The sequence below is a fragment of the Aythya marila genome (genome assembly GCF_965140915.1).
Source record: "Aythya marila genome assembly, chromosome: 5".
Taxonomy (NCBI): Eukaryota; Metazoa; Chordata; class Aves; order Anseriformes; family Anatidae; genus Aythya; species Aythya marila.
The window spans coordinates 15,546,042-15,568,675 of record NC_139046.1 but is presented as its reverse complement, the minus strand read 5'-3'; the positions used below and the strand labels follow the sequence as shown (position 1 = coordinate 15,568,675).

General features: G+C 36.3%; 2 protein-coding genes across 4 annotated transcripts in view; one reads left to right on the top strand and one right to left on the bottom strand.

Annotated features, from left to right (window-relative positions):
- The window catches only part of PPP4R4 (protein phosphatase 4 regulatory subunit 4), a 71,447-nt gene extending 62,115 nt beyond the window's left edge, over nt 1-9,332 (top strand). The window contains exons 20-26 of one of the 2 annotated variants that reach the window (XM_082761617.1): nt 1,746-1,821; nt 2,237-2,317; nt 2,648-2,741; nt 3,158-3,228; nt 3,803-3,950; nt 4,068-4,102; nt 9,020-9,332. In XM_082761617.1, the coding sequence (XP_082617743.1) occupies nt 1,746-1,821; nt 2,237-2,317; nt 2,648-2,741; nt 3,158-3,228; nt 3,803-3,950; nt 4,068-4,074 (477 nt within the window). In that variant the 3' untranslated portion in view covers nt 4,075-4,102; nt 9,020-9,332. The remainder of the gene's footprint in view (nt 1-1,745; nt 1,822-2,236; nt 2,318-2,647; nt 2,742-3,157; nt 3,229-3,802; nt 3,951-4,067; nt 4,103-9,019) is intronic. The other variant, XM_082761616.1, reaches the window with a different exon arrangement.
- A 1,866-nt stretch (nt 9,333-11,198) lies between these two features.
- On the bottom strand, nt 11,199-22,503 carry SERPINA10 (serpin family A member 10). 2 transcript variants are annotated; one of them, XM_082761791.1, is made up of 5 exons: nt 22,440-22,503; nt 16,909-17,656; nt 15,335-15,608; nt 14,411-14,558; nt 11,200-12,935 (listed from the first exon to the last, which is right to left on the bottom strand). In XM_082761791.1, the coding sequence occupies exons 2-5, from the start codon at nt 17,612-17,614 to the stop codon at nt 12,744-12,746; spliced, it is 1,320 nt and encodes a 439-aa protein (XP_082617917.1). In that variant the 5' UTR covers nt 17,615-17,656; nt 22,440-22,503; the 3' UTR covers nt 11,200-12,743. The 2 variants fall into 2 exon arrangements, with proteins under 2 accessions (XP_082617918.1, XP_082617917.1); XM_082761792.1 differs by lacking the exon at nt 22,440-22,503 and having other exon boundaries at nt 11,199-12,935; nt 16,909-17,634.
- Between the last annotated feature and the right edge of the window lie 131 nt (nt 22,504-22,634).

The following is a 22,634-nucleotide window of genomic DNA, read 5'->3' as shown; positions in this document are numbered from 1 at the left end:
TCAGCTACAAGGTACCTAGGATTTGGAAAAGAAGTCTGCAGAATGATTTTCCAACTAAGAAAAACATTTATGATCTGTCTGTCGTGGCTGTAAGCAAAAGCTGCAGCAGGCACTTCACCACATAGCCTACTACATTTTCACAGAACCTTGGTTAAATGACTTTCAAGGATTGTAGGAATCCTCCATTCTGTTGCCTCCTCTGCAGACCAGTGTGTGCAAAGCTAGGAAGCTGACAGGCTTTAGAAGAGGCCAGGTATTGTTAGTACAGTTTCTCTGACTTCTTGTGATGGAACTGCCCTGTAGCGAACCAGTACAGGTTCAAGACTGTCCAAAAATTTCCCCTGATTCCTCTGCAGAGCTCGTGTTTGTGGCCCACTTTGATATCAATAGGTACTACAGGCTTTCTCTTAGGCTGTTAATTTTCTCAATTATATGATATCTGTCTCATGTACATCCTGCCACCTCCTATTATCTTGCACCCATGGTTCAATCATTTGTTCTCAGGATGCATATTCATTACGTACACTTGTTCTTAGTGCAAAACTTGATCTTAGCTTTAGCAGGTTTTAGGTAGGTACAGTTACTGTTTTTTATAGTGAAAGCATTTGGGGCTATGGCAATATAGCCTTTAGTGAGCCCTGTGTTGTAGTGTTTCATAAGATTTATTTTTACCATGTTTCTACAGCTGGACATCAGAAGAGTGCCTGTATTTTTATGACATGGATATGGACATGCCTTCTGTATCACAGAGGTCTTTTTGAGCATATACTGAGTGGCATACTTTTGAAGAATCAGAGGTGTACACAGAAAACTGTGGCACGTCACAGTTCTGAATAGATGAGGAGTTATTGGACCCAGTTACAGCTTTTAGTATTATTTAATAAGTTTATTAAAAAGATTCTTTAATTTTAGAAAATGACTTAGTAGAAACTATATTCCAGAAACCTTGACCTGAATTAATTACCTCTTTTTTTTTTTTTTTTTTTTTTTTTTTTTTAACTTGGGTAGTAATTTGAGTGAAATGGAAGAAAAGTGTAGAATAATTTGGGTTCACTTAGCACTTTTCATTATGAATATAGCACAGAAGATAAACTAATATATTAGATAGGTTTTTGAAGATGGAGTGATACCTATTCACCAAGAATCATGAGACAAGTGTTGGCTTCAAACTGTTGATATATCTGGCTAACTCTTCTGTCTATGGATGTGCTCTCAGAAGATATTCTAAGGCTAGCTAATATTACAGAAAGGCAAAAAACAAAATCCCCAAAATTGAAGAACTGTAATACTTTTATTTTCCATAAAGGCTATCACCTTTAGATGTTATTTTTTGGTCTTTTAAAAGTTTAAGCATATGTGACACACCTTACTGTTAGAGAAAAACATTTTCATTGATGTTTGAATTCATAATGTTCCCAGTTGCAGAGAGTCTTGTACCCTTGCGTCCTTTAGCCACATCTATTATTTCATGTATGTTCTATTATCAGAGCATGTATGTAGCACCACAGTTTTCCATTGGAAACAGTCAATTTCTATATCCTTTGTACCTTTTTAAAAAAAAGGGGGGAGAAAAAAAAGCCTTTGCAGTGATAGTAGGAAAGTGTAGAAATTAACTGTTATTTTGGTGAGTTGGAAGCATGCCCTTTTTTGTAAATGTCCAGCCTAGTTGTAAAATATTTTTTTTTTTGTTATTATTACTGTTTTTTTTAGCTGAGTAACATCTAAGGAAATTATTAATTTTTTAGGAACAACTTGAAAAAGAGAAGCAGCAAAGTGAAGGAAGATCTACAAATGTTAATGATAAAATATTTGAAAAGAAGCGTAAGTTTATTTGTGTGCATATTGCTTGTACATTTATTACTTTTACTTTTACATAGGTAGGAGAGAAAGAAGCAGAAAGGAGACACTGCTTATACAGTTAATACCAGAACTTTAGAAAGTGACAATAAAACTATTTTGTTGTTGTTTTCTGTATGTTTCTAAAGATACTTAGGAAAATTGACTTGATATTAGAAGGAAGGCTTTTGCCTTTATTAATGAAATACATGACTTTAATATGTTTCATTTTAGGATGTAAAATAAGAACTTGCCTGTGGTATTTCCAAAGTATTAGTAGCACCTGATTAGATATTATTGCCACAGGACTTGTAATGTTATGCTTTCTTTCTTTAGGTAAAGCTATTAAACAGAGACAAGTAATTTATAGTAGGCTTTTTTTTTTTTTTTTTTTTTTTAGGTAGAGACAATAAAACGTCATCAGTGTTGGCAAAAAGTATGACTCTTTCTGTTTCTGGGAGCTCTTCTGGTACATCAGCAGGTGAAGATTCTCCAAAAAATTATTCTAGAATGCTTTGGTTTCATATAAGCAGGTTAAAAATCAGCAAAGCTGCTGTTGGTTTTTGTGGGCCAGAGTTTCACTTAGGTAAATAAGAAAATAATCCATTCCTAGAACTCAGTGTAATTTCTATGCTTTTTGGTTTTATTTTATTCTTTGGTATATAATAGGCGACTTCAATTAATTATTGAGGTATTTATATCAGTTTTTCAGTTACCATAGGTTTACAGAATATAACATTAAAAGGTGTTCTTAATTACTGAGTAAATGCATGATTTCTATATTAAAAATTGTTGCTACTTGTAATTTTAGGCAAAGAAGACAAGAAATCCAAGTTGGTTCGAAGTCAGTCTTTCAGTACTCAAGCACTACATCCAAAATACAGCAACATAGACAAGTGTCCTAAGTATCTTTTTGTATATTAATTGCTACCTAATAGATAGCTGTAATGAAATTATAGGCATGTTAATCTATAGAAATGGGGATGTGCTCACTGAGTTGTGACCTAAATTTTCAGCTTTTTACTTGGGTAAGGTTGTTTTTTAGTTTTGAACTGAGGGAAGAAATATCATTTTAAGGCATACTGAGGTCTAAAAATTCTTGAGAGTTCCTTTTAAGTTCATATATGCCATCTTTTATCACATATAAATTTATTTTTCAATATGAACTGCGTTATCTAAATTCTTTTAAAAAAATAGCATATCTTTCTCATTTAATTTATTCAGATAAACTCAGAAATTACTTTAAACATTATCAAAGAGTAGGATGGAAAATTATGCATTTGAGAAGAATAATAAGCAATTTTGTTTTGTTTTGTTTAAGTAAAAGCTCTGCTACAGGATATACATCTTCAGTATCAGGAATGGGGAAGAGTTGTATGTTATCCTTTACTGGTAAGTAGGTTATTACTTTATATTTACATTTGGTTTTGTGAGGATGATGACTTCCTGGGCCCTGTCAAACAGGCATGCTGAAAGATACTGTCTGCCCAAATAACTTAAAACAATAGATATCCATTATGTTTGAGCACTTAATAAGTGTTAGTCTAGTTAGTCAATTTTTCTGATTTTTATTTATTTATATTTTTCTTCATGTTCATTTAATGTTACAGTTAAAAATAGTAAAAATAAACATGAATTTGGCATTTCCATCTTATGTGAGCAAAGGCATATCGTGTTTAAGTTCTACTGAACTGGGTGAGAGAAACCACTGTCTGGAAATGCTTCTCTCTCCATTTGCAGTTGAAGAGTTTGGATTATTAGTTTAGAATGCTTTCAGGAGGAACATGTCTTTTTACATTCACTACCAGTAGACACTAGATAATTAGCAACCATTCACATACAGAAAGTTAACCTTTTGAAATAGAAAATATCCTGTTATTGCTGTAAGAAAAACGTCTCATTCTGATCATTCTGTGTATTTTTTTCAGACAAAATTCTTTGTCTAACCTACAGCTTTTTATTCCAGATGATACATTCCGGACTCGTTCCACTGGTAATAGTGGGAATGCTACCTTCCCTTCCAGTTCCTCCCTTACAACTTCTCGCAACTCCTTTAATTCAGCTGACCAAAAGAACAATGGAAATAAAGAGGGTCAGTCCCGAAAGATGAGCATGTAAGTGGTTGACAAGAGGTTAGGCCAAGTTTATCTGTAACATCTTCAAAGGGAACACAAAAGAGCCCTGGAAAATTAAACATATATTTATGATACTTTTTTTTTTTTTTTGACCAGATTTTGAAATACAAAACCAGCAGGATAGAAATGTGGTATGTGCAATTACAAATGCTTTCAAGATTGCTGTACATTCCCTTTTAATTAGTCTTTCTCATTGTTTGCTTTGCACATGTTCGTATTCAGCTGGTGTGATACGGGGAGGGTGGAATGGGACAAAGTGAACGTTAATGCATTTGATATATAATAATTATAGTCACTGTGATTAGCTGCCTGTAGTTGGAGAAATAGAATGTATGTGTTTATTTTTTCCTCTTCCTTCTTTTTATGTGTTTGTATATGTTTATGTGTTACTATCCAAAGATTTTTATAGAATTTTGATGAACTGATAATGCTAGTTGTTATTAAGGCTGCCTCTTTGCCTTATGTTAATTTTTTTAATTAAAAAAAAAAAAAAAAAAAAAAAAAAGCCTCAATCCTAGGCATCTTCCTCAGGCTGTTTTTCTGTAAATGGCAGCCTGAACTGTTCAACGTTTTGAAGTAACAAAATGAAAGATGAATTTCTTTGGTCCTTTGATAAAATTGTAACAATTTTCTTAGAAAATCTCTGTGATGTGTACTTATTTGGTCAAACCTCCATAGATTCTAGTAGCTAATTCCCTGCAGATTCCTTTTACAGAATAGTTTATAGTTCTGAATTACTGTCATTTGACTAGCTGTAATTTTAGGTGCTCAAACAGATCTTTGTTTTCCATCAGAGATTTGCTTGCTGAGCCAAAGCAGGATGGAGAAAGGATAGAAAGCATAGGAGCCAGATACAGCACAAAAGTGAGGTTATTTGGGAAAAATAGACTTGAATGTAAGAGAAATTAAAACTAGTTGAAAAGGATGGGAAAATGCAGGCTGGTACTTGCATTTGAAAGGTAGGAGAGACCAAGGAGAGTACAGAACCTGAGGCTATGACTTGATGGACAAAAATAATGGAGCTGAGATATGTATGCTTGGCCAGATAAGGAAGAAGAGAGGCATGACACTAGTTTGCCAGATACAAAGAGGAAACAATAGTGATATCATTCTTTCTAGTAACTTAAATAAGCATCTGTACGAACTCATATTTTTCCACTTCAATATTTTCAGATTCCTTCAAAAAAATTAAGACATTCCCTCCACACTTTACTCACGGATGAGTTTAAACAATTATTTAATTGTTAAATAAATCACTTAAAAGTTTAACAGATGTCAGAAATGTTCTCTGAACAGCTTGCATTCATCTACTTGTATACATTACATTATGATACAGTCCCTTGCTCTTTCTCAACTGGAATTTTACCACCTTCTTTGTACAAGATAAATTTATTCTGGAACAAAATCAAACTTGCATAGTGACCTATTGTTTCTTAAGCTGCATTTTCTTTGTAGAAAAAGTTGGACAGTGAGTACTGAATGAAAGTGGACACTATATGTTGAGTCAGTGCTTTCACAGCAGAAGTACTTTAAGATGCCAAGTCAAATTGCACTCTGTTCCTGTGCTTGCCAGAGCCTAATGCATTCTCTTAAATACTACACACAGTGCTTACTTTTGATAGGTAGTCATTAAGCGCTCGATTATTTCAAAGTGCCTGATTGCATACTAAACTGTTAGATTAGTAGATTAGCTAATCATTTCTAGCTATCTGTGTAAGTAAATGGGACATATGCCTTGAGCACATAAGATCACATACAGTGCTACCTACTTAGAAAAATTAGGTCTTCAAAAATTTGTGTTCTTTTACACTAATCAATGTATACCTTTGCTCCCTCTCTTTAAAACTAGAATAATAGTTCACACATTGTGACTTTTTAGCAGCCATTGTAGAAATTCCAATTACTCATTCATCTTGCACAGATTTTTGAAAATTTATTAGTATTCACAAAACAGTTTGATACTAAAATTAATTAGATATTTTTTCACACCTTATAAAAAATTTTCAAATTTCAAAGTTTTTTTGCTATTTGCAACTTAAAATAAAACTAATATATTTTGTTTGAACACAAAGGGGCAGAAAAAGACCCACAACAGAGCAGCCTATACCTTTGACTTCAGGCAGGAAAACGGAAGTTAGGAGACCCAGCTTCAAGTGTCAGTGTGCCATACCCAAATGAATAGTTTAACAAACTACTTGAAAGTATGTATCTGATTGTACAGAATGATCTGGATGCTTCCTCTGGTTTAGAAAGTCCCCAAACTGCATAGTGTCAGAAGTCAAGAGGATATACTAGGGGAAGAAAAGGATTTTTGGAGAAAGAAGATTAGGTTTTGGATAGCCTACATTTGGCTCTGAATGTGAGTTTTAATATTCTGTGTTCTTATGGGAGAACACATCTCTCAAGTTAGCATTATGTTTATTGTTTGGAACCTTCAATTTCTCTTTTGTAAACTGGCCCAGTACTTAATTGTTTTCATTAAAAAATGGAGCAGCCCTACAAAGAGAGAGTAAGAGCTATCTACAAAGAGATAGTAAGAGCTATCATTCAGGAACAGTTGGTGGTAAATGCATTCCCTCATGACCTTGTTGACCACAGATTTACTACCTTTTGGTTTATTCACTCTTTTGAATGTATAATGTAACTTTTAATATGCTTCTTTCTCTAAATTATTATGCGGGTCTTTAAAGAATGGAAGATTAGAGCAATAATGTGTTGTTTAATAATTAAATACCAACAGATAATTATTAGTGATTCTTACTCAAAAGTTATGTATGTTTGGACATAATATTACTTAATTGACTAAATGTATTTTTTTTTTCCATAAAACTTCTCTAATGCATATCTGCAAAGGTTCACTTTTGACGAGTCCTTCTGCAATTTTTAGGGGTGAAGAATTTCTTTTTCCATATATTTCATGTATTTGTGCTATTCTAGGACTTTCTAAAATCCAAAGTTACTTTGATGCAGAACTGAGGTGTTGCCATTCTCAAGAGCTCAAATATTTTGTTTGTTCCACTTCAGAGAAGTTTGCACTGATTAAAATATTCCTTTTTTTTTTTTTTTTTTTTTTAAATAATATAGATACAGGAAAAACAATCTCTGTAAAGCCTGATCTAGTGCTTACAAGCAGACAGTTGGAAAATGACCACTGGATTTAGCGTCATTTGTCAAACCTTAGGTAATACTCAGGCAATAGAAAATGCAAGAATTATGCTGAAGATGTACCCATATATGTTAATGGTGGAGCCACAGAAGAGATGAGCACCTTATGGAGTAGGATAGAATCACAAAGAACACTGGTTGAGTATTTCATCCCACAGGAGACCATACTTAAGTCAATTTGCAGAGCAAATGTACTGATCAGACTTCCTGCTGAAGTGATGCTAGTTAGATCTTGAATCATCCTAGGGCAGAAATTTACACCATTTGTAAACACTGAGTTGCATAAAGTAGTCCAGTCTTGTATTATTATACTGCACAGATTTATTATTTTCTTGAAAATGTTTTCATTTAGGGATAAGAAATGCTCTTTTGCTTGAGTTTATTTAATTTTCAATTTAAAAAGTGTAAGTTAACTTCAAGAATGAGGAGTACAGGCTTTCCATTCTGTAAAAGGTGGGAGTAGATTTACTAATGCATTGAAATCAATTTGTTATTGATAAGTTGATATCAGTATCTTGTAAGATATCCACAGCTGACCTTTAAGATCACAGAATCACAGAATTTTCTAGGTTGGAAGAGACCTCAAGATCATCGAGTCCAACCTCTGACCTAACGCTAACAGTCCCCACTAAACCATTTCCCTAAGCTCTACATCTAAACGTCTTTTGAAGACTTCCAGGGATGGTGACTCCACCACTTCCCTGGGCAGCCTGTTCCAGTGCCTCACAACCCTTTCAGTGAAGAAGTTCTTCCTAACATCTAACCTAAAACTCCCCTGGCTCAACTTTAGCCCATTCCCCCTCGTCCTGTCACCAGGCATGTGGGAGAACAGGCCAACCCCCACCTCGCTACAGCCTCCCTTGAGGTACCCATAGAGAGCGATAAGGTCGCCCCTGAGCCTCCTCTTCTCCAGGAAGAGGAGGCATAGATATGGATAGATATCCATAGATATGGATAAGATATCCATAGTAATATGTTGTAACAATTATATGCATAAGTATATTGAGATAGTGTCTTTCATCCAGTCATATAATTGCTTTAGGAGGTTGAGCACAAGATTAAATAGTTCTGCTACTGATATACTACACATTGAGGTGATTACTTAAGGCTTATAATCATGTTTTCCTCCTGCCATGTAAGATGGTACAAGTTCTGAGGTCCAGTGGCATTTGAAGGCATTTTGGGTTCCACCTGTACCATGAAGCTAATAGATACCCTAAAGGTGGTGTATTGTCATGGTAGGTTCCACCAGCAATTTTTAAGAGTGAAGAAGAACAATATCTTGCTTTGTAAATTGTATTATAAAATATTGATGCAAATTATTATTTCCATGGATTTCTGCAAGTGAAGTCCTGTTCTTTCAAAGATTTCTGGCAGTTACAGAAAGTTGTTAGTTGACATAGCTGCAACTTGGTGAAGCTAAATACTGGTATTTTTAAAGATTAAAAAATTAAGGCTATGAAAAGTGCAGAAATTGTCCAAACCACATTATGGTCAATAGAAGACCTAGAAATAACACTGTAGAGATCTCTAAGCTTCTCTCTCTTTGCTTTCTCCATTTCCATCAGATTTTATCGTGCGTAAGGCTGGAAACATTGCATCATTTATAGACATGAGTAGACTGCTTGTACTATCTTAGCCATCTCACTTAAAGAGATCTCTACATTACTGTTGCAATATTAATGGGGAAATAGTCACTTCTTGTGAAGAATGCCCTCAAAATGTGTCTGTAGGATTTTTCAGTGAGTGCAGTAGAGCAGCTAGTAATTTTTGAAGCACAGCAGCTAACAGTTATTTTAGAATGTTGCACACAGTAGCAGTTTATTATGTTCTTTAATAATATAGCAACAACATATTGTATGTGTTTCTTCTTTTGCATGAAGAAAAAACAGAAAATCAAACCCTTAGATCTTCTGACAGAAAAAGAAGAGAACCGGAGACTGTTGGAAACAACATTCTTGTGCGATAAATCTGGAGAAGCAGATGGGACTCTATAATGCCTGGAGTGACAAAATGTATCTTGCATTGTTAAAATCTTTTATCTTTTAAATAAAATCCCAAGTTGTAAAATATGTTCCAATAAGTAACGTAATGGTTGCAGAATTCTAATGTTGTAGTGAAATGTTATGAAATATAACTTCAGCTATGTGCTCTTAACTGCTGCAGCTAAAGAAAGGATTTTGATTTCTTCAGTTATGCCTTTGTAGTTCAAGTTCTTGGATCTAGAATGCGTATATCCATTACTTAATTGGGCCTATTTACAATTTTAGCAGTTCTTAGCATCCATATTTTATTCAAGAAATAGAAGTAATTGTTATGAATATGAAAAAGTAATCCCACATTTTAAGGAACTTTCAAACTTTCAAATTTAAGACCAAAATCCAGAACCATTGATCAGTTTTATATAGATAAAACATAAACTTCAGTAGCATTGTGCGTGAATTTGGAGGTAATGTTTTTACAAGTACTAAGTAAAGTTAATAAAAATCCTGTGTAAGTTTCAAAGCAATCTAAAAGCAGATGTCTCCAGATAATACTAAAAAAAATGTTTTATTTCATAATTTTTGTTGTATAAATACTTGTTTTAATTTTTAGTATTTCAGATTGTATTTTCACTTGAATAATTTATAATGATGAACCTAGTTTTTAATTAGCTCTTATTGCAAGCAATCATGCTTCAGTGATGTCATCTGCATTTGTTTGTATTAATACTAATGTTTCTATCAAAATACGTCTGTGGAAAAAACATGCAATTCTATTTTAAAAGAAAATTCTATTTATGCCAATACTTGAGAGAGATTGTATGTATGAAGCTATTGTCAGCTTCTCTATTTCAAAATGGAAGCAGCATAACTATATTGATAGCAGAAATAACTGTTTTTTAAAATCTGTTGGTATATGATAAAGACGATCTGATTTGTGATTGCATATGCGTGTGTGGTTACTTTTTATAATGTAAAAATATGAATGATGAATTTACTCAAAATAAAACCTAGGACAATGCTGTACATGCATGTTCCTGAAATAAATATTTTTTTCTCAGGGCATCTTTTATAATTAAATAAAAGCATTTACCTACAGAAGGTATTTATTTTAAATAACAGTAATGCTAGATTTATGCTGTCTTGTGTGGAGTACAAAATGTGTCTTTGACTTTAGCAGTGTTTCACTGTCTGAATACTTAAGCTTCTTACTCTGCTGCTGGATTTAGGTGCTCTGTCCCTAGTCATAAACATTGTTTAGATTCTGTGAAAACTTCCAAGTTTTCAGTTTGTTCTGCAGCGTGGTATAGGAGCTTGTAAATCACAGATTTCTTTAAAAGCTACTTCTAGTATTGTGGTATTTCTGACATGCAGTATTGATGCAGATATACAGACTTCCCATGCTGGCTCCTCCCGGTTTGGCTTTTGTTCCACTCTCATTTCCCCAGGGACAACAGACTCAACATACCAGGTACAGCTGCTCAGCCGTGGGCCAGAAGAAACTGCTCAATCTGTTCTCGGTCCGACTTCTGCCAGGGACCAAATCAAGTCAGCAGTGCCCAGCTGCAGAACAGGACTCATAACTGTATTTGACCCTCAAATGCCTTTATTAGAACGATGTACAACAGCTAGTAAGTTCAGAAACTTGAACCCAAGCTCTTTCTCCCCTTTATAAGCATGTAATGTGTTCTGTATACAGTCTGTCATTTGTTTGTTCTTGGTTGTCATTTGTCCATCACTTTTTAACTGGTTAATTTATTTAATGCTGGTAACACGTGTTCCACTCAATAACCCTACCATGTATTAAATTCCTGCTATGTAATCTTTAAGTGCTATATTTAGACATCCTTGTACATCTTTTGTCTGTACATCTTCTTGTACACCAGGTGCACATACACATGGTGTTTTGTGTATACTTTAATCAGTCCTTTGCGCTACAGACCTCCATCCCAGGTTGGACAGCACCAATATTTCTGAATCTTCTGCAGGTGTTTTTTTTGTTTTTTTTTTTTTTTTGTTGTTGTTGTTTTTTTTTTTTGTTTTTTTTTTTTTTGTTTTGTTTTGTTTTGTTTTAATCTGCAATTCAGAACAACAGCTGGAGGTCAATTGTACAATGATAATTGTGTGGTTCTCTCTAGTAGCATCCCTCCTATTAATCATTCTGAGGCAGGAAGGAGTGATTCCTCTTCTTTCTGGGTGCATTCATGCTGCAGCGTGAAGTCAAGTTAGATGTACTTTATAAGTCTAGTCAGGTACCAGTCTGCCTGATAATTCCTTTTGTAAGGGGCTTATACCAGTGTCTGGGTTTCTGTAAATAGACAACTGATAGTAACTGAGGTTTTTATTTTTAGAGCTGTTTACCAGCTTTACCCTGAAGTCTTATCTTTCATTCCTTCCCTGGGTCCTGTGAAAATACTTCTCGTGTGGATACATCTGGAGGCCAATAGATACCTTTGAAGTTTCTCTGCCAAATGATTCTGAAAACTCTTCTGCCCCCTTTTGGGCAGATGTTTTCTGAAATATGTAAGAAAACAGAGGAATGCTTAGGTCTTTTGGTTACATATAGTGAGAAGTAGCTTCTTGCATCGTTTCAAACCTATATATGGACTGTGTTAATTAAATTTTTCTAAATGTTATAAAGATCTTCCTACTCTGTCTTTTAATGTTCTGTTGGAATCACTACTCTATTTGAATGGAAATAGTCTTTGAAATAGTCTTCAGGAGTATTTTGGAAACACCTTTTGCATTTTAGGATCAACCCTGTGAAATTTATTCCAATTTGGGGAAGGTATTTTTACCCTACTGAAGTCTGTCTTAGTATAGGCATAGAGTCCTGTGACCTCATTCTCTCTGAAACCTAGATGATAATACAGACAAAAAGTATGTTTTTAGGAGAGGTACAGTTTGGTGTTATGAGCATGTACAGACTTAGATTTTCCCAGTAAGAATATCTGATTTATTTTTCAGAATTACTTTATCTTTAGTAGAAAGAAGGTTTTAGCAGCAGGCACATCATGTACCCTGAGGAAATGAGGTGATCTGGTACTCCGAATAAACGCTTCAAAAGAGGTCACCCTCCTGGATGATGCAGACTTGATGATAGACAATTTCTACAGACCTAAAGATCTCTAGACAGAGGGTGTAAATTCTCTTTTAGGGTTTGATCCTGCTTCTGTAATTGTAAGTGGCAGAAATCTGTTAACACTGATGTCAGTAGGCTCTAAAGTCTCTCTGCAACAGAAAATAGCATTGAGGACTATTAAGCTGCAGTGTCTGAGAGTGAGCTTCCTGAGTACTCTGGTGTATGAATCTCTGGTTTTCATTCAGAATTATCCCTAAAATGTTGAATTTTGAAAGTTCAGTTCTGTGATTATTTTTTTTTTTTTTTTTTGAATTTGCATGGTAGGTTTTACAATAAAATCAGTTTTGTCATTTTGTGCCCTGTTGAAGTAAACTCATCACTGGCATTAAAGAAATATTGCTACAATGACCTACTCCTGGCTGGAGAGAGAAAACAGGCTTTCATGTTTTCAAACTGTGCTTTTTATTCTAATGTACATTAATAGTTTAAAGAAAATATAAAATAAAGCCTCTTACATACCACAATAAAAACTGTTACCTTTATTCACATTTCTGTTGGATCAACCACCCTACCAACGAAAAGTAAAGTTTTAAAAGTTTCTTCAAAAATCATGAACAGAAATGGTCGGTCGACTTTAATGACAGGAGGTGCTGAGAACGCAATTATTTCTGACCCTGTAGCTGCCGTGGCCTCAGTTCCGTTTTCATCCACTTCAATTACAGCCTTTTGGACAACCTGAAATGCAATGTAGAGATAAAATTGGTGACAGAAATCTATGTGAACAAGAAGAATGAAATTCAACATGGCAGAAATTCAGTTGAAGTAGGCCTATATTAAGGACTGCAATGAGTAGGTCTGTGCAATCTAGCACTGTCTGTTACTGGTAGACCATATGTTGTCTCCCGCAGAAGTGGAGGAGTTGGCACAGCCACCGTGACCACAATAGCTAAGGTGCAGATGTGCTAGCTCAGGTATCATTATGCTTTTCTATGTTCCTGAGTGTCAGACTCACTTAGAGATTTTGTTTCTGCAGCTGGTGATGTGCAGCCACCAGTGCATTTGTACAGTGTTCCTCTTTGACACCAAACTGTACAGGAGGCATTTTCTCATAAGTGGGAGGTGTGATTTCACTGGTCACAGACACTTAATGGCTGGCTGTCATTCCCAGTTGATTTTGTGAGAACTTAGGCAAATGTACCAGTCTTATTTTTTAGGTAAATGCACCAGTCTTATTTTTTTCCCTGTATGTTTCTATTTCTTACATTTGGTAGCACAGGGTAAACATGGACAGCAATGGGCTACAGTCCTTCACAGGTCGAGGGGCTTCCTTTCCTACTGAAATCACAGCCTGACAGGCTCTGTTTCTCTTTCCTTTTTTGTTCTTTCAGCCTCCAGCATTACTTCTTCTGCATTTGGGTCTGTATTGCTGAGCTGCCTGGTCAGCTGGTGCATTCCTAACTCCCAGACTCCTAGTTCTAGGAATGACTTCTGTCAGGATAGTTGAAAGACTTCCCAAGTGCCAAGCTCTCTGCTAAATAACCTAAAGTAATAAAGTTGGCCATCAGAACTCAAAAGGATGGCCAAAAATATCCCACAAAAGGATGGGATGCTCCTTTTTACAGCATCTGCAGTGGTCTATTTCATGTGGTTTGGAATACAGCTGTGTTGTGATGATACTTTATTGTGAGACTCTGTTTCCTTCCTGCCAAAATGGGCAGAAGTGAAGGCAGGATTGCTTTGACTTCTCTTTCTTGTTGTTACCTCTTATGAGACTTTTTTTTTTTTTTTTTGGGGGGGGGGGGGATAGGGGGGGGAGTGAGGGGGAAGGTTTTGATGTCCTTGTTAAGAAGAATACTTATCCCTGGACTGTGTATGAGGGTTTCCCTCTTTGGGTTTCCTTCCTTGCTCTGCTATTTAACTGTAATTCACAATGTCTTTCTTGTTTACAATTTTTCTTTAATTGTAACCCCCACCCTTCCCAGGCTATATTCTTTCTGAGACAGGGCTTTTCTCCCGTGATGGGCAAACTTAAGAAGGTGTTGAGCACATGTGAAAATTGACTGCCCCTTACTTCTACACACCTCAGACTCACAGTGAGATCCATGCTGTTTAAGGCATGAAGTTTCCATATACTTGGCAGATGAGGTCCTATCCTACTAGTGTGCCTAGAAGTCTGTATGACCCTTAGCAAATAAATTTACAAGACTTACCTGTGAAACTGTTACATATTCTTGGTCTGTGAGATGACTAAGATCTGCTGTGCGTGAAAAGATATTTTTAATTCCAAGAGCATAAAGCAATTTCTTCATTTTGTATTTTTGTTCTAGTTTGAACTTTGGAAATGAAATATCCATTTTCCTTTAAAATAAATAAATAAATACATCAATGCAAACTTGAGATATATGGTAGGTCACTTGAATGCTGAAATGCTTACTACTTGGGAATTAAGATTCACACAGACAGTAAAACAAGAGGCAAAGGCTACAGGGTCTGCTTGAATTTAGGCTGCCAGGACATCATCTGCTTTGTTGCATGCCAAAGAACCTGGAAATAATTTCCTACTCAGAATAAAAGACTTCCATGAATACTTCCAGAGACCTGCTACCAGGGCGACATGTTCAATTACAGACCAGTGGAAGTGACTGTGACTCCAGGAATCACGTTTCACAGGAATAATTTGTTTTTACATTTTCATATTCAAATGTATCCATTAGTCTGGATTTTCACTGGTAGGAAAGGTTTCCTAACTATACATATATATTTATTTCATATATATACATGTTTATACATACATTTCATAAACACAAATATATGGATATATTAAATTCGGCTAAATTTAAAGAGAGAGAAGTCCTAATGAGGAATTTGGGCAGACCAGGTTGACTATGCCGTCAGAGAGAGACATCTCTAACCAAGATGAGCCATAGACTCATCACCTTGGAACAGAAGCTTTCTCATGTTGCTTGCCCATACATGCCACTGCACTCTGGGATGTGGGTAAGCTATTAAAGGGTGTCTACTCAGTAGATACAGTGACACCAGCATGTTAGAGGGGTCAGGAAGACCAGCGACTTTGTTTTGCCTTGTTGCTTTGCTATAAAAGACATTAGGGCCAAGAGATGTCACAGCAGTACCTGCTCTTCATGTTTGCAAGCCAGGATTCCACAAGGTCTGTTGTCAAATGGTCTTCGAGTGAAATGTAATCTCCCTCCTTTTCTGGGATGACAACCAGCATGTAGGCTTTGCCTTTGTAGGGAAGTTTTAACACATTGCATCTTAAATTCTCATCAAAGGTTGAATTAACTTTATCTGACTTGAACATCATGGGTACCTGTACACTTCTGTATTTGTTTATGTGGAAGGTTTCCATTTCTGTGAATTTGGAATTAAATGGATAGAGCCACTTGCCTGAGGAAAGAAAGAAACAAAATAGTTATGTGTATTATATATATACATATATATATGAAATCATTTTTGTAGCTAGTTGAAGTGGATGTCAGTTGTGTCTGGGATAAGTAGATGACAACTGCAGTATACTTAGTGCATGTGCTTTAAATGTTTGTTACGGCAGGAGAAGGAAATAATGCACAAAATAAACTGCTTCATTCACAGAGAAAAGAGGGAAATATTTTTCTAAGGTGGATTAGTTGTCAGTCAAGTTCAGAACTGATACCCCTTTTGTTTATTGCATGCCATATGAGCATCTGTCTTTTATTAACATCCCACCTTCTCTGAAAATTTCTACCAGCTGTTCAACATCCTGTCTTTAAAGTAATTATACAATTCCTTGGATGGGGATTCAGCAGTGCGTTGTCTGGTAAGGTGCACTGGAATGTGACCTCTCCTAGGCTATTGATTGTGATTTCTACACTTGCTTTCAATCTTAGCCACAGCCATTTATCTCTTTTCTCTGGTTTTCTGCAAGGGAAAGTAACCTTGGTATTGGACAAACTGCATTTTTGTAAACCTAAAAGAATAAACGTAGTCTGTGGAGAGACTGTATGGCTGTGGCATAATTTTCTTTGTTCTCATGGGTGCATTTATTTTAGTGGAGTTTCTGTGGATGGCATCTGCTGAGTGCCTTGGGCTGCAGTGGCTGTGAGTATGGGGTCTCTGCAGAGCATTCTCCTCTTCCCCTTTGCCATCCTAGCTCTTCAGCTTGGATTTTACCTAACCGGGTTTCTCCAACTTCTATATGGCTGTGTCAGAGTGAAGTGTGGGCTGTGCTCCCTGTCACTGTCAGGTTCCCCTTTGCCTTATCACTTTGCTTCCTCTCAGGGGAAAAGGTTCTTGTATGAAATAGAAAAACATGTTTTATTGTCTTGATTTTGTGTACTTTAGACAATCAGCCAATGATTTCACACCCAGTATCAGGTATTCAAAAAACTATCATGATTAAGGTTTTCTCATATCAAGAGCTGAAAGAAAAACTAAGCTTCTTTAGTCACAAACAGGGATTGTTCAAAGAAAGATTGAAATAGGGCTTTTTGTTCTCTTTGGCTCCTTGTTGCATGGAAGAAAGAATTAAAAAATGTGGTTCCCTATCATGAAAAATAATTTTGTTTTGAATAAGCCTATTAGAATATAGTAAATCTATGTAGAGAAAACAGGACAAGCAAATTCATTTAACCTTCCCCTGACGTAGATGAAGTCAAAGTCCTGTTTCTTCTAATAAATAACAATTTTGTAAAATAAAAACAATAGTTACCTTTAAACAAAATGTAGTCCACAAGTAACAGCTTATTATGGCGGTCGAGCTCTTCAAAAATCTCTGGGATTTTTCCTTTGGTCCTTTGGTTAATATTTTGATTTATAACAGATTTTGCCTGTGTGCTGTTCTGAAAGTCCACATGCAGGAATTCCATATCAAAGTACTGCTTCGATAAATTGAGGAAATCCTCCCTGATTATGAAGTCCTTTTGGATAAAGGAAAGAATACCTTGCTCAAAGAGAAGCTCTTCATTCATTGTGATGTTATCTTTCAGTTGTTTGAACAAAGAAGGTAAATAATGTCGATCTCTGTCCTTCAAAGCATGAAGGTTCAGACCTTTTACTATTTGTCTGTGTGTTTCCCCTTTGGCTGCCAGCATGTATGTAGCCATGAGAGTTGATACAGAAAGGGGAGAAATTATGACATTGTTGTCATGTGTCATTGCAATTTTTCTGTAGAGATTGAATCCAAAATTTGCTGTCTTTTCAGTGAAGTTGTAAAGAGTGAACTCTTCAAGATCTTGCTCTTCAAAAGGTTTAGAGAAATTTTTATGCTGATGCCATTCTTCAGAAATATTGTCATTTTTATTTCTTCCTAGGAAATTATGCTTTTTTTCCTTCTTTGGAGTTTTAGGTTTGATGTCAGCCTTGCTGATTTCAAGACATATTTCACATAAAAGGAGTAGATAAATTCCTATTTTCATGTTGGCATCCAGTAATGAGCTTTATTTATTTATTTATTTTTCCTAGTAAAGAAAAAGGGAAAAAAAGAAAGCAAAACAATGACTTTTTGGTTTGTTATTTGATTCATAACACGAAAAGTCATGGATGTAGCAAGGATCTTTCTGCATCTTCAGTGTATACACTCTAAATGTAAGGCTTGGTTCCTATCTGAAGAGTCAAATTTCAATCGGTGAAAGAGAGAAGTTTCCAAATTTAGTTAGAGAATCCAGAAGAAATGCTATGATCTGCTATTGACAGTTCATTTCAGAAATATTTCACTGATTTTCCCTTGCAATTTCGTAATTCCTTTACAAAATCAAACCCAGATTTCAAGTGAGACATCCAGCTCAAAGAGGAAAAATCAACCTGTTGGAACAGAGTGGCAGCTTTTGTTCATGTGAAACTGATGCCAACCATAAGCACAAGCTCTCTAGGCAGCACACGTTAGAAGTGATATTTTCTCTGGACAGCTCTGACACAGACTAATCCCGGATGGGGATCGGCTGAGGAGATGAGACACCTGCTGTTCATGGGCACTGGCAGGTGGGTTGCAGTCTCCATGTTATGGGGCTTAATCACAGTTGCCATTCTTACGGGATCCATCCGTCAGTGGTGGCCTGACAGTCATGATCCCCTCTGTAGGGATGTTGACACTTGATATTTGGTACCTTACCTGTTTTACGTCAGAGGCATGTTGTATCAACAAGATACACTTCTTAGGAAAAAAATAAGCATCAGAGAAGCACAAACACTGTCTGTTTTGATAAATGACAGAAAAGAACCTGGTTTGGGGAGTTAGAGAACATGCCATTAAAAATTCCTTTTAAAACAGACACTCAAATAAATACCTGTATATTAGACCCAAAAGTCAAATTACAGCCACTAGGTTTTGTTCCATAAATGGTGGAATCCAAGAGCCAAGCAGAAAAATATTTAAGTATATAAATACTTACTAAATATTTCAGAAATGACTCGGAGAATGCTGGAGTTCTGCTGTACAATTTACTTTTGCAAACTTGAAAAAAACGAGTTTTACCATGTAACGTATGCCTAGTTTTCTCAAGAGAAATTTTAAGAAGGATACATTTACTTAAGGAGAAAGTGAAAATCAGACAGAACCAGTCTCTCCTTAAAAGAAAAGATATTAAGCCAAGCTCATCATAATAAATCAGGATTAAATCCACTGACATACAGATTGCACAAAACTGGTCCAAGACAAGAAAGAATCTGTGTCTATGGGACTTTTACCCTTTCATTCATCTAACCATGTTTAAAAAACAAACAGTCTCGAAATATGTAGCTGTGGTTTAACAGGGAACTAGACAGCAATGACACTTAGTCAAGATGAGATATCTTTCACATACATGAAGGAAAACAAAGAGTTTAATGATAAGATGGCAACAGCAGCTCTTAGTCTAGAAAAAAACATAATTTTGGGGATATTATTATTGGGAAAGACGGTTGTGCTCAAAAAAATAAAATGTTGAAAAAATGAGACATTGCAGGTTTTAATGGTATCTGTAATCATACAATCATACCTCTTGCCTGGTCAACTCTTTTTGGAGAGCTGGACTTCAGCTCCTCTCATGACAAGAATAAAAGAGTTTTTATCTATTTCACTTTTAGTATCCCTAAAGCATCTGGAGCTTAGTGTACAATCAATAGGTGAAGTATTTCTGTAAATGTGAAGGAGAGTACTAATGTGGCCCTGGAGAAACAGGGAAGATTTAGGCATAGGAAATTTTTGTCAGTGAACCTGATCAGCACTCCACTGCCAAAAGCAACATCAGAAAGAAGGTCAAAGTTCTGTGAAAGCCCAGATAAATATTGTTAAGACATATGAGATTTTCTATGCCACATACAGAGCAGCACTCAAGGAAACATTGCTGCTACTGTGTTTGAGTCCCTAGTGATAACATCCAGGTATGTGGCTCTATCAAGAGGGCCAGCAAGAGAACAGGTTGTAGTTCTATCCTTAGTAGCATGTAGAGCAAAGTGCTGAAGCTGCTAATGTACTCCTGTTGGCAGCCTGCTGTGCAGTTTTTTTCTAGTTTCTTCTAGTAAGTCAACATGAAACTTCATGTTACTGCCTATACTTACCAAACCCTGAAAAGATTATGAGGCTCAGGACTGAAAATGCAGTCATTATGAGGAATACTTGCACTTCATAACTTCATTTCACTTTTCTTTCTTCTGATACAGGTTGATCTGATGTCCATTCAGATCACTCCTGATCACTTGTCATAAGATTCCCTGTACTTTTACACTTCATTGTCCTGGAGTAGGTTTGTCTGAAAATACGATGTTTCAATGCCAAATAGCGTGAAGATGAAACAGTTGCTCTGTGATTACAAATAAAGTGTTTTACACAAGTTATGATTTCTGAGCAAAATTAATACAGGGTCTCTCATCCGTCAAACAATATGTTTGGAGAGAACTGGACATATTTTCCAGAAAGACTCAAGGCAAACTTTTTCATCAAACTTTAGCATCATTTACACATTGCTTGTGTAAAGTGGCACATGCAAATGCAATTTGCAAGCATAAAATGCAAATATGCTCATCATTCATCTTTCCATCAAAGCAATATACAAACTCTTCTCCCATAAAGCAGTGTTGAATTGCACCTTATGGAAAAATGTTGAATGGCTAACATCTTCAGAGCTTCATTTTCCCATTGCAAATTAAACAAGATGTTCAAGACCACTATGAAGCCTGCACAGAATCCTTTTGTGTTGTAGTGGCATGTTAATAGATAAAAGAGATGAAAAGATGGATTGTACGGACATTAAAGTAGTAAGTGATTCAACAATCTAGAAAACACATGGCAACTATTAACTACTCCTTTTTAGTTAAGGATCTATAACAGCAAATTACAGTCATTGTACAATTTGTGATTTGGCATATGGGAAAGCTGGTTTTATTTGATTGCCATTTATTTAGAGTTCAACTGAATTTCACAGTTGCCTGATTCAGGCTGTGGGAGTTAGTCTTGAAAAGGTATGTTGATGTGAGTACTGAGACATTTGGGTGCCAAGTCACAGGGTGCTTTTGGCAGTCAGGTGGTGTGCTATTTTCTTTTGAGATAATAGGTCACGTTCTGTACTTGGTGAAACACAGATGGGCTGTAATGACTTAATCGGGAGGCAGTGAGATCCCTGAATGTTGTACCTCCTCTCGAGTGCATGAGAGCCAGGGAACATAGTAAAATATGTAGCTTACTGCATATGTGAATATTTTTTTTCTTTCTTTTTCTTTCCTGTTAACTCTTGCTTTATCTACAGTGAGATTCCTACTGCCTTTACTGACTGCAGAAGCAGCTAGTGCAAATCTTCACGCTCATTTAGTCTGCATTTGATGTAATCCCCAAATCTCACATGAAAACTCATCTCTCAGCTCTATGTGCTGGCCCTCAGCTAAGATAATGTGCAGCCCTTCCTGGCACCCGGTAGGGAAGGGACTGCCTTGAATTCAACTCCTGCCTTACCAAGTAGAGCACCAGCTGCTTCTGTGGGGTTGGGACACTTGCTCTCCCTGATGGCCCATAAATAAATCTGAGATCTTACAGCAACTGCAAAGCACGTCTGCCCCTTATGAAGTGAGCCCCTTCTGTGGGAAAGAAGATAGGCACACGATATGTTCCTGCCCCAGAGCTATGCCTGCACTGCCAGCAGAGCAGGACCTCTTCTGGATCTGATCATGTTTGGGGCTGTTTTTCCCCAAGGAATCATCCCTTCTTCAAATAGAGGTAATTAGACACCGCAGGGTCAGGCTTCGCACAGAGACAGGGACTGGAAAGCATCACTTCTGATAACCTGTCACAGAGAAAGGGCTTTCTGCAACAGCAGCAGTTCCCCTAAAAGAGCACCAGGCCTAACAGCTCACTAGAGGTTGCAGAGAACCATCTCTTTCCGTCTTCTCTGGGGACAACACTGTTGCTGTGTAACAGTGCTGTGCTTGACAGGTGTCACTGCTGTGTCTCATTCAGAACAGGCTGGTTGGTGCTTGGCTTGGGAGGGCCAACAAATCGCCCCAGGACTGAAAGGGGAATGCCATGAGCTGCCTTCCAGGTGGCTCTGCTGCCCTAGCACAAACAGATTTCAGATTGAAAGGAATAGGCAAACTCAGAAGCCCTTGTTTACCGGTGTGTCCCAGACCAATTCAGCACTCAAGAAAAGAGTCCTGCTTCCTCAGGCGTACACAAATGCTACTGGTTCAGGTGTTACGAACATCACAGGAGTAAGAACCTCACAATTTCACTAAACAGTAACTAAAAGACTGAGATTGCAGCACTTTAAAACACATATTACATCAGCTTTGTCATTCACCTTTGACAACAGTTAGAAACACATCATGTCCTCTAGGACGGGGAAAAATATTTCTGGCAACAATAAAGTGGTATTTTTGCACATTATAGGCTTGCAGTTTTTTACTTCTAGCGTGAAGCTTATTACTAATTTTGAGAACCTTTACAGAAAGAATAGGTAGTTCCTTAATAAACATATGTGACAGAGAAAAGTTAGTTTTTTTTTTTTTTTTTTTTTTTTTTTTTCCATTTTAAGAAAATATGTTTTCTAGTAGTCTCAAATATAAAAGAAGTTTCTGGTTCAAGTGGATTTTTCTTCTGAAGGCATTATAGCAAGAGAAAAATCAAATATTTTAGAATATTGATTAAGATCCACAACCATTTAAAACATCACATCTTAGAGAACAACTGACAAATATAATATATGAATAATATTAATATACATAATAAACTAATCCTCCTCTTTACAATCCAAATGCTTCATATAAAGACTGACTTACCTATTAGGTAGCTCCTCTGTTACTTAATCAACTACGTTTAAAAAACAGATGAAGGTGGCTGTCCCATATAGAAGTTTTTCAACAAATATTTGCTCTTCTGAAGAGTGATAACCTGGTTTTGTCTGTTATAGATTAACTGCTTGATAAACACTGAGTGTTGTGTTTCCCATAAATGGCATAATGAGGGATGGTTAT

Coding starts and splice junctions, on each gene's coding strand:
- SERPINA10 (XM_082761791.1), bottom strand. CDS start 17,614: ATGAAAATAGGAATTTATCTACTCCTTTTATGTGAAATATGTCTTGAA. Junction 15,609..16,908: donor GGACTACATTTTGTTTAAAG/GTAACTATTGTT, acceptor TTCTTTCCTCAG/GCAAGTGGCTCTATCCATTT. Junction 12,936..14,410: donor AATATGTAACAGTTTCACAG/GTAAGTCTTGTA, acceptor ATTGCATTTCAG/GTTGTCCAAAAGGCTGTAAT.